This window comes from Mesoplodon mirus, assembly GCF_964341445.2.
Source record: "Mesoplodon mirus genome assembly, chromosome: 14".
Lineage (NCBI taxonomy): Eukaryota > Metazoa > Chordata > Mammalia > Artiodactyla > Ziphiidae > Mesoplodon > Mesoplodon mirus.
Window position 1 is genome coordinate 51,337,148 of NC_138990.1, and position 12,324 is coordinate 51,349,471.

The 12,324-nt window shown below is 41.8% G+C and overlaps 1 protein-coding gene across 7 annotated transcripts in view; it reads left to right on the plus strand.

The window, feature by feature from the left end:
* LTBP1 (latent transforming growth factor beta binding protein 1) overlaps positions 1-12,324 on the plus strand; it is a 429,217-nt gene that overhangs the window by 415,822 nt on the left and 1,071 nt on the right. For all 7 annotated transcript variants that reach the window (XM_082641886.1, XM_082641887.1, XM_082641888.1 and 4 more), the window contains 2 exons: positions 4,413-4,535; positions 10,891-11,040. In XM_082641886.1, coding sequence (XP_082498012.1) covers positions 4,413-4,535; positions 10,891-11,040 — 273 coding nt within the window. The remainder of the gene's footprint in view (positions 1-4,412; positions 4,536-10,890; positions 11,041-12,324) is intronic.

Sequence of the window (12,324 nt, forward strand, 5' to 3'; positions counted from 1 at the left end):
TCATCATTTCTAAAAGCAGCTGAATTTAATCTGCCTCAGTCAGACTTCACCTCCCAGTTTCCTCACATGCCTGATTGGCATTGTGATGTGTGACTGTCCAGACCCAGCCCTACAGATGTGTCTGTCATAAGGAAGGAGATTTCCTGCCAGGATATGATAATGTGCTTCCCATTGCTGCTGACAGCGGGGGCCCCAGACCTCTCGGCTCCAGGGGGGCAATTTTTAAACTTTTTTTTTCAATTTAGAATTAAAATCAAAGCAGTACTATCTGTCATGTGAATCTGCCATGCCAGGGAACTGAGCGTGGTCCATAGCCTGGATCTTGTTTAGACCACGTAAGTGATGGCGGCCCACACCATCCCATATGTGTCTGTCTTTCATAGCTTTGATCAAGAGCTTAGCATTTGTGCCTGCAGAGGTGAAGAGTGCAATGAGTGGGGGGACTTTGAGGTGTGAATATTTCCACTTCCTATTCATTTCACATTCATATTTGGCTAGATCCTGGACGGACACATTGTATGGCGTCCCAGAAATGGCATTTGCCTCACAAAGTACAAGCCCTGCTAAGCAGAGCTCTTCCTTTGCACCAAGCCCCAGACAACCAGGTGCTTAATTGTCATCAACTTGCTTAAATAAGGAGTGTCTTGCAGAAGGAAAAAGACTCTAGGGACAAAAAATGTGTTCTTCTCTACATGTTGAGCTGGATGAAGTGGCAGCCAAGAGATTCCCATGGGCTGCCATCAGGAGCTGTGGAAACAGTTCAGGGATCTGCTATTCCCAGCTCCACAGCCTCAGCCAACCACAACTCATTGCCTCCCCAGCTGGACTATAGCCATGACCCAGCCCTAGGGATAACCAAGGCCAAGCACCTCCAAGCTCAGTGGGCTCTGGTGTGGCTTGGGATGCTCAGAGATCCAGCACATGTTAGAAAGGTGCATGTGCCCAGATCCTGGAGGAGACCCCTTACCCAGGGTTCACTAGAAAACTCCACGATGTTCCAGTTGTTGCCTTAAAAGATGATGAGAAACCTACTGGCTACTCAAGGCATTTCTAAAGGGGTCGAGCGTATACTAACAACTGCTGAACATCAGTTTTTCCCCCTGTATTTTGAGTTTTGTTGATCTAGTGTTATAATGTGTTGTTGCTGATACCTTATCACTGTCTGATCAAGCAATTAAATTTGCCCAGGCAGTCGATAATTTTTGAGATGAAGACATCTTTCTCTGTTAACTGAGTTGGAGTTTCCCTCCATCTATTTAAAAATTTCAAATCTTGAAACAATATCTAAAAACATCTGGAGACTGTGCTTTCATTGCTCTTAATTTATTGTACAAGTTTTTGCCCATTGACAACTATGTTTAAAGTTTTGCTAACACTGTGTTATATCAATCATTCTGATACCGTCTTTGCAAATCCTCATTTATTTCCAGATGTTTAGCAGGGACATGAGTGATTTTACCTAAAAGAAAAAATTGTAACCTCCATTTTCTTGGTGCTTCAAAATTTATGAACAGTTCCATAACATCATCTCATTTTTTAATACACCAGTAACAGAGAGGCAAACAGGAATTATCCCCATGTGACAGATGTGAAAACTGAGGCTTGCCCACAGTTGCTAAGCTGGAAAGTAAGTGGTACAGTCAGGACTTGAGCCCCAGCTTCTGCCTCTGAAGCCCATGTTCTTTTCATTACCCCGTGCTCATTTCACCCTTGACCCTGGCCAAGAACGAGAGCAGATGTGCGCAATGGGAGAGGCAGCATGGATGGATTAGGATAGACCCATCATGCTCCCAGAAAAATAACTCAAAATGCATGTCCTGGTGTTGATGGGACTGTAGCACATCTTCAAATACAAGAGAGTACATTTAATGTAGAAATGATGTTTTGATAACTGACCAAAAATCTTGAAGTTTGGATTGGTAACATGTTAGATAAAGTGAAGCAGCAAAGGACAGTAAGTTCTAGAAACTTGAGAAAAATGCATGTCCAGGGATGAAGGGAGGGGAAGGAAGATGCAGAAAACCGCAGAGGGTCCCCTGCCCATGACTCTCCTCTGCTTCCCTTTACGGCCTGGGTCACGTCCAAAGCCTTTCTTAGGAACTACTTGGTAGTCCCCAAACACAGCTTACAGTTTGCTTTTGTGATGCCTTTGGGTAAACTCTTTTTAGAATCCCAAATACCTTCTATTAAGTAAATCCTTCTCATCTACTTAGTTTCAGGTCAAGTGTTCCTTTTCTAGGAAGCTGTTCCTAAACATCACACAGGAACAGAAGTCCATTCCTCCTCCACTCCTCTCCCATTTGATCCCTTCCTTTTGTGATGTTAGATGGTAAGAGCTTGGAGGGTGGAGACCAGGTCATTTCTTGGTGGAAGAGGCATGGTCTAGGGGAAAAGCCATGGGCCCGGGACTTGGGATCGAGATGCTGACGAGGAGCATACTGCTCAGCCATCTCTGGACTTAGGTTTGCAAAATAAGAGCATGAATTAACTTTTTTAAATATCCACTCTTGATCACAACTGTTGCCTGGATACAAAACGTTGTCTCCCTTTCAGATGTACAACAAACATATATAAAAAGTCATGAGAGAAAATGACCTCAGTGTGTGAAACTTGTAAACATTTCTGCGATCTTGCCTTTGCAGGGAAATCCTTAATTCTTCTCTTTCAAACCTGAAGCAGAACTGACAACCATTTGTGTTCTCTTTGTTTGAAGCTTTATTTTTGTGAGTCAACGATCTTTTTCCAGGTTTAGCTATTTCCTTAATGAAATTAATATTTCTCATGAAATGGTTTCATGAGGAAGTGCTTGGGGATGTCTGCGATGGGAGTGTGTGCCATTCCTGGAATGCTTCCCACAAGAAGAATTTTAGGAAGGGGCAACCATGATCCTACGCTGTCTAGGGGTTCAGGGTCTTTTCTGCTTTTACGCTCCCTTTTTGCACTTTAGGGGAGAATGTGCGGGTGTATGCACGTGCATGCGTGCGCATACACACACATACCTCACACACACCTTTGACTCCTTTAAGAGGAAGGTGATGGAAGAAAGCCTTGAGAGTTCACACACTTGCCTCAGTGCCTTTCTTTAGTTTTGTTACAGAAGGAACTAAAATAGAGGAAAACTCCTTCAATCTCTGGTCCAGGCAAGTGTGGCTGCTGCCTGGTGTGGCTGCCCTGAGTGTCCAGCCAGTCCTGGGGCCGGCTGACCTGCAGCTCTCAGTTCCAGCAGAGATGTTGAAGTCTAGGTAGCCCCAGAATTTTCACCAACTGCTGGATAAATCCTTGGGCAGTATATTTTCTATAAAATGTGCAGAGAATGAAGATATCTCTTCTAAAGCTTTCCTCTCTAGACCTTCTAAATAACTCTGCTCCAAAGTACGGGTAAGAGCCTGAGACCGTGAAATGCACTGAAAGCACAATCATCCCCGAACATGTGGAGAACCAAGATCCCATGTGCTAGGTGGGTCCTGTGAGGAGGACTAAAGGGGAATTAAGTCAGATGGCCAGGGAATGGGAATGTGGCCTCAAGAAATGGTAACTGCAGATGAATTTAGCTAAGGTGCAGAAGAGGCAAAGACAAGAATTACAAAGGAGCTAAGGTAGATGCAGGAGGGGAAGACTGTTAAGTGTACGCCCTTCAGCTGCATGACTGAGTTCAAGTATGGTGCTGCCTCATACCAGTTGTCATTTAGCCACTCCATGCTTCTACTTCCCATTGGTAAAATGGAGATAATAGTAGCTTTTCATAGGGTGGTGTAAATATTTTAGTGAATTAATGTGTATTAAGTGCTTAAAACAGTATCTGGCACAGAGCAAACATTATACAACTCTTAGCTATTATTACTAGTACCATTACTTCACTATTACTGTCATGATAATGATCATCGCCATCACTGCTATAAATGTTATTCATAAGGACCAGGTCTTGAGTAGAGAAGTATAATAGTAGGTACAAAATTCAAATGGTACTTAGTTGCATCTTCGTTTGGTTGTGTCTCATTTTTGGATCACCGGAGATGCATTTTTTTCTCTCTCTAGTGAGTGGAAAAGTGTATCTCTGTATGAATGACTACTTTATACACTTTAAATGTTTTGATGAAAACACCTGATGGGTTCAGATAAAGCCATTCTTCCAAAAGGCTTGCAGCACTCTCCGATGGCTCATTTTTTCAGTCCTTTACTCTCCTGGGATACATTCTACCAACTGTTCAGCTACTGTGTTGGGTCTGCTATTCAGAATCTTAATTATGTTATACAGCATGAATTGTATGTGGATGTATAGAGCATCCATAAAGAATATTGAGATGTTTCAGGATCAGGGGTGTGTGTGGGAGATGGGGCACGTGGTGACTGGGTGCATCCAGGTGTGAGCAAACAGCGATGGTGTGTCACATTCATTGTCATTTCCTTCTCAGATGATTATGCCCAGCTGTGTAACATCCCCGTCACGGGACGCCGGCAGCCATATGGACAGGATGCCTTGGTCGACTTCAGTGAACAGTATGCTCCCGAAGCTGATCCCTACTTCATTCAGGACCGTAAGCAACATTTTTAGTTACTTTGGAACTAAATTGTGGTTCTGAGGTTTAGTCAGTGGTTCTCAAAATGTAGTCCCTGAGAACTTGTAAGAAATGCAAATTTGCATGCTGGGAGCTATGCTGTAGACCTGATGAATCAGATACGGGGGTGAGACCCACCAATCGGCTTTACCAGCCCTCTGAGTGAGCCTTACGTACACTCAAGTTTGAGAACCACCGGATCAGATTATGAGTCTCACTGGTGGGAATGCTATTACGTTTATTTTATTTTATTTATTTATTTTTTAAATTTTATTTTATTTATTTATTTTTATAAATTTATTTGTTTTTATTTTTGGCTGTGTTGGGTCTTTGTTCTGTGCGCAGGCTTTCTCTAGTTGCAGAGAGTGGTGCGCGGGCTTCTCATTGTCGTGGCCTCTCCTGCTGCAGAGCATGGGCTCTAGAGTGCAGGCTCAGTAGTCGTGGCACATGGCTTAGTTGTTCCGCGGCATGTGGGAATCTTCCCGGGCCAGGGATTGAACCCGTATCCCCTGCATTGGCAGGCAGATTCCCACCTACTGTGCCACCAGGGAAGCCCTATTTATTTTTTTATACAGCAGGTTCTTATTAGTCATCAGTTTTACACACATCAGTGTATACATGTCAATCCCAATCTCCCATGCATCACACCCCCCCCCGACTGCTTTACCCCTTGGTGTTCATACATTTGTGCTCTACATCTGTGTCTCTATTTCTGCCCTGCAAACCGGTTCATCTGTACCATTTTTCTAGGTTCCAAATATATGCGTTAATATACGATATATTTCTCTTTCTGACTTACTTCACTCTGTAGGACAGTCTCTAGATCCATCCACGTCTCAACAAATGACCCAATTTCGTTCCTTTTTATAGCTGAGTAATATTCCATTGTATATATGTACCACGTCTTCTTTATCCATTTGTCTGTCGATGGGCATTTAGGTTGCTTCCATGACCTGGCTATTGTAAATAGAGCTGCAGTGATTGTAAACAGTGCTGCAGTGAACATTGGGGTTCATGTGTCTTTTTGAATTATGGTTTTCTCTGGGTATATGCCGAGTAGTGGGATTGCTGGGTCATATGGGAATTCTATTTTTAGCTTTCTAAGGAACCTCCATACTGTTCTCCATAGTGGCTGTTATCAATTTACATTCTCACCAACAGTGCAAGAGGGTTCCCTTTTCTCCACACCCTCTCTAGCATTTGTTGTTTGTAGATTTTCTGATGATGTCCATTCTAACTGGTGTGAGGTGATACCTCGTTGTGGTTTTGATTTGCATTTCTCAATTAGTGATGTTGAGCAGCTTTTCATGTGCTTCTTGGCCATCTGTGTGTCTTTGGAGACATGTCTATTTAGCTCTTCTGCCCATTTTTGGATTGGGTTGTTTGTTTTTTTAATATTGAGCTGCATTAGCTGTTTATATATTTTGGAGATTAATCCTTTGTCCGTTGCTTCATTTGCAAATATTTTCTCCCATTCTGAGGGTTGTCTTTTCGTCTTGTGTATGGTTTCCTTTGCTGTGTAAAAGCTTTGAAGTTTCATTAGGTCCCATTTGTTTATTTTTGTTTTTATTTCCATTACTCTAGGAGGTGGATCAAAAAATATCTTGCTGTGATTTATGTCAAAGAGTGTTCTTCCTATGTTTTCCTCTAAGAGCTTTATAGTGTCTGGTCTTACATTTAGGTCTCGAATCCAATTTGAGTTTATTTTTGTGTATGATGTTAGGGAGTGTTCTAATTTCATTCTTTTACATGTAGCTGTCCAGTTTTCCCAGCACCACTTATTGAAGAGACCGTCTCGTATATCCTTACATCCTTTGTCATAAATTAGCTGACCATAGGTGCATAGGTTTATCTCTGGGCTTTCTATGTTGTTCCATTGATCTATATTTCTGTTTTTGAGCCAGTACCATATTGTCTTGATTACCTAGCTTTGTAGTATTGTCTGAAGTCAGGGAGTCTGATTCCTCCAGCTCTGCTTTTTTCCCTCAAGACTGCTTTGGCTATTCAGGGTCTTTTGTGTCTCCATACAAATTTTAAGACTTTTTGTTCTAATTAATTCTGTAAAAAATGCCATTGGTAATTTGATAGGGATTGCATTGAATCTGTAGATTGCTTTGGGATGTTTATTTTCTTTAAAGAAAATCTTATTTGTTATAATTTCCATGACAAAATCATTTTTTTACCCATGAAGTGGTGGCCTAGTTTTAAGGGTCAGAGTTTTCTTGATAGCTTGGTTATTATATTGTAGTCTTTTTTCGTACAAGGAAATGGTAAATATTAACTGTACTGAGTTGATCTTTTTTTTTAACATCTTTATTGTAGTTGCTTTACAATGTTGTTGTGTTAGTTTCTGCTGTATAACAAAGTGAATCAGCTATACGCATACATATATCCCAATATCCCCTTCCCTCTTGCATCTCCCTCCCACCCTCCCTATCCCACCTCTCTAGGTGGTGACAAAGCACTGAGCTGATCACCCTGTGCTATGCAGCTGCTTCCCACTAGCTATCTACTTACATTTGGTAGTGTATATATGTCACTGCCTCTCTCTCACTTCATCCCAGCTTACCCTTCCCCCTCCCCATGTCCTCAAGTCCATTCTCTTAGAATGGGAGATAAAATGATTGCTCTCCTGGTCGGAGATTAATCTTTAGAATTCACTTGTGAGGGGGTTTATTAAGTAAGAAATTATGTGTGATGCTTTTCCTGGATTTGTGAGCAGACTTTTCAAATGGGAGGTGGAGTGTGTATGTGTGAATCCTGTTCCCATTTAGAAAGTAAATGCCTAAATGTACAACCAGAGTGTCCCAGATAAGGAAGCCACACAAGCTAAATATGTCTGTGGGAGAGACCAGAGCTTTCAAATACAGACTAATTATGTGAAGTCTGAAAAATGGGATGGTACAAATTGAAATATCAGTAGATAATGGGTTGTCTGCCTTCAAGAATCAAGAATGGGACTAGAGCAGTGGAGTCCAGGTGCCTGTTCCACATCCTACAGAGGGGGCCTCATTGCAGCAAGTGAAGCTGCTCCAGATTTTCAAGACAGAATCCCTGCAGACCAGGTAGTTGGGGTTAGGACTTTGGAGACACTGCTGAAATTATAAAATACAGCAATGCTGTTCTTTCTTTGGGACCTTTCACCTGTGCACAAAGCAAACTAGCTGTGACCTGGGTCCTGAGGAGCAACACAAGCTTTGTGGCTGCCTCTGGAGCTACTTCAGTTCTGAGCCAGAGTGTTTTCCTCCTTCCCTCCTTTTGTTTTTTAAAGTATGCAGTGTATTGATCCTTCTGCCAAATTAAAACTGCTTTAAAATTTACATGAAAACAGCATTCTATTAAATCAGCTGGGTTGGGTCGTCTAGACCTGAGTGGATCTATGGGTCGTCTAGACCTGAGTGGATCTAGAGTATTGCCAGCATCCAGAAGGACACCTGGTTCCCTTTTCCCAGCCGCCCTCCCACCCACTCAGGGTAACCACTATCCTAACTTCTGACACCTTAGGTCAGTGGTCCCCAACCTTTTTGGCACCAGGGACCGGTTTTGTGGAAGACAATTTTTCCACAGATGTAGGGGGTGGTGGTTTTAGGATGATTCAAGCTCATTACATTTATTGTGCACTTTATTATTAGATTGTAATATATAATGAAATAATTATACAACTCACTGTAATGCTAACAGGAGGTGGAGCTCAGGCAGTAATGCGTGCGATGGGGAGTGGCAGATGAAGCTTCACTCACTTGCCCACCGCTCACCTCCTGCTGTGCAGCCCAGTTCCTAACAGGCCATGGACCAGTACCGGTCTGTAGCCCAGGGGTTGGGGACCCCTGCCTTAGATTTTCTTTTAATCAACCACAAATAATCATGCACTACTTCAAGAAATGTGCTTAAATACATTGACAGCTATAAGCCTGTGCACTTATGGTTTCTACACTTCTGTGTATATATTTATAGGTCAGTAAACATTTACTTTTAAAAAAAAAAGGGAGAAGAAATATTAAAGTTGCAAGAAAGTACAGTTTGCCTGCCCCATAAATCCAAAATACCAGGGTAAATCTACGTGTAACTCTGACACAATGCCATGGCTTGTGTGTGCAGCCTCTAATGCATTATAGTTCAGATGCCAGGAATTTTAATGTTGAAATGTTCTGGCTTATGTAGTTTTTTTTTTTTAAGCTGTCATTGCTTTAAAACTTTTAAAATTCACTACAAACGTTAAGAAATAAGCATGTTGGTATCAGGTCAATTTCCTGTTTAGCAACATAGGAAGTTGCAGATGCAGTTCAAAGACCCCCAGCTTTGACTATGTAACGGCCTTTACATTTCTTACAAGTTGCAGAGAAATAGCTCCTCCTTCCTAGACCAGGATCAAAGGCTCTCTGGCCCTACTGAAGACATAAAATCATATGGGGTAAGATAGTAAAAGAGAGGCTGAATCACACCACCTTTATTATTTATCATCTTGTGCCTTTCTGTTGAAGAAAGTTGGGCTAATGACTGGTGTCACCTTTAGCTAGAGCAGTATTTCTGAAACCCGAATTTTCTAGAGCAGAGATCAACTTTTTCTATAAATGGCCAGATAGTAAAATTTGTAGGCTTTGCAGGCTATATAGTCTCTTTTGCAGCTACTCAACTGTGCTCTGGAATCAGGAAAGCAGCCACAGACAGATATTAGCAAATAGGTGAGGCTGTGTTCCAGTAAACTTCATTTATAAAAATAGGTAGCAGGCCCACGTTAGAGCACGGGCTGTCCTTTGCTGACTGCTGTTGTTTTAGAGTCCTGTAGAAGTATTTTGGGGAGTCTGCCTAATGTGTGTGTAGGAGTTTCAAATTTTAATTTCATGTTTTAACTTCTGTAATAAATATAATTTTACTAGTTAAAATGGACTTTGCTGTGTTACCTGGACTTTGAAATATTTCCATAGATTGACTTTCTTGTCAATATTTCTCAAACTGGCTTCAGGATCTGCTGACAGTCTTGATGCCCAGTCCTATTTTTTTTCCTTTTTAGATGTATTACTTAATTTTAAAAATCATTGTTAGACCTTACAGCCCTGCATAAGAAATGATATTTTGCTGCCCCCTGCAGTTCGAGTGGAGAATTACTTCAAAGGCCAGATGTAGAGTTCTGACCCTAGGTTGATTTTTTTTTTCCCTTAAAAGCTAATACGTGGGGCTTCCCTGGTGGTGCAGTGGTTAAGAATCTGCCTGCAAATGCAGGGGACACAGGTTCGAGCCCTGATCCAGGAAGATCCCACATGCTGCGGAGCAGCTAAGCCAGTGCGCCACAATGACTGAGCCTGTGCTCTAGAGCCCATGAGCCACAACTGCTGAAGCCTGCGCGCTCTGCAACGAGAGAAGCCACTGCAATGAGAAGCCCACACACTGCAACGAAGAGTAGCCCCCACTCGCCACAACTACAGAAAACCTTGCACAGCAACGAAGACCCAACACAGCCAAAAATAAATTAATTTATATATAAAAAAAAGCAAATACATGGTGCCTTCAGAAGGTGGGGGAGAGGATGAGACCCCCACATCAACAGTGTGTTTGGGTCACCGTGGATTTATATTTACAACTTTCCTCTCTAGAAACAGAGGAAAATATTCTTGATGCCTGGCTACATTGTTTTTGTATTACTAAACTCTAGCTCCGAATCAGTTTAAAGATATCTTAAAAAAAAGAGCCAAACAAGAGCTTCTTTGTTTTCTTTAAAAGAATTTTGGTTTTCTAAACAGAACTATGATGTATTTCTCATTTATCAGGATGTTTTGAGTCCCTTTTACTGCCTTTATCCCTTTGATCCCCCAATAGCCCTTTTGTAAGGCTCATTCCAGAGCCAGAGCAAACAGACCTCACATGGCAAAGCCAGCCTGGCTTTTCTCCACTCCTGGGAACTCCCCATGAAAGAGCACTGCCTCCAATGCTTGTGCATCTTAGCAAATGTCTACCCTCATAGTGAGTTCCATCGGTTCTGTCCTGAAAGATGTTCTGACACTTACCCTACTGAGAACTCAGGAAATTTAAAATCTTAGACAAAAAATTTTAATAATTAAGGGCAAAAACAAATACCCTACTTGCTGTATCGTTTTATGTGATTTTAATGTAGAGCATCAGAATTCAAGATGTGGGGCTAATCTGTACAGCCTACACAAGGTTGGTAATAGTTTGCTTAATATCGTGTACAGATATATCTGCTTAAATTTTAATGCTATCTTTAAGGAATTGGAAATATGTATGTATGACGAACCATAACCTTAATGATCATGTCATTTTAAAAAACGGTGTAAGAGGTTGAAAATTTCTAACTTGCCTCCTGTCCTTTCCCTTCCAGGTTTTTTAAATAGCTTTGAGGAGTTGCAGGCTGAAGAATGTGGCATCCTCAACGGCTGTGAAAACGGGCGCTGTGTCAGGGTGCAGGAAGGTTACACCTGCGATTGCTTTGATGGATATCACTTGGATATGGCTAAGATGACCTGTGTTGGTAAGAATCGTATGTATTTGATGGGAAATTACTCTTTTCCTGAATGCCCTGTGGCTGGACCTCAGACAATCTAGTACATTTAAGATTTGCAGTTTCAGTTTGGGAAGATGAGAAAAGTTCTGGAGATGGACAGTGGTGATGATTATACAAAAATGTGAAGGTACTTAATGCCACTGGACTATCCACTCAAAAATGGTTAAAATGGTCAATTTTATGTTCCATATATTTTACCACAAATTTTTAAAAAGTTGATATTTAAGAATTCATATAAATGGTACATACCTATGGAGGAAAGGCCAGAAAGTTTGGGGTAATTAGTTGACTCTTTTAAATTGAGCTTGTGACTGCAGCAAATGTTCTCCCTGAATACCTGACACCAGCAAGAGGGGAATATAGATGAAAAAGAAAATACAACTTCCATTTTAGAGAAGGTGCTTTTCACAACTCTCACGTTACCTTCCCTCTTTTTTTTTTTTTTTGCGGTACGCGGGCCTCTCACCGTTGTGGCCTCTCCCGTTGTGGAGCACAGGCTCCGGACGTGCAGGCTCAGCAGCCATGGCTCACGGGCCCAGCCGCTCCGCAGCGTGTGGGATCTTCCCAGACCAGAGCACGAACCCGTGTCCCCTGTATCGGCAGGCGGACTCTCAACCACTGCACCACCAGGGAAGCCCCCCTCTTACTTTTAAGAGAACAGTAAAAATATGTTTATCCTTACCTGTGATTGAGGCTGTGTTCCTGAGCCTGTTGGCCTCCTTGCTAAATGACCCTTGACTTGTATCATTTTTTTCCTTTATTTTTGTGGCTGTTTTGCTCTGTCGTGTAGTTTCCCCACTTCAGTTTTGTTAGTCTCAGTCTGAGGTGGGTCTAAAAAAAAAGGTAACCTGGGTTATTAAAGATGTTTCAAGTGCGTAGAGCCTTTCTTTCCTGTGGAAAGAAATCTAAGAAAGTAACTTAAACCTTTAGAGAGGCTGCTCAGAGGCTCTCTGTATTTCTCATGACAACCTAACAGTTCTTCTGCATGTGCAGAGAGGAATTTAGAAGTAGGATAGTTTTTCCAGCTTTCTTAAGGTTTGACTATAAAAAGTCAAGCTGACAAAATGGTCCCTGTTGTGTTAAATAACAAACAGGGAAAGATATTCTAGAACCTCCTGGATAATCACCTTTTTAAGATCTAGAAAGTAGTATTTCTCTTGCATGTAATTGAAACAGACAGACAATAATGGGAAAGACTATGCAGTTTACTGGGGGGAGAGCACAGAACAGCCAGGCTGTGTTCAGGCCTGA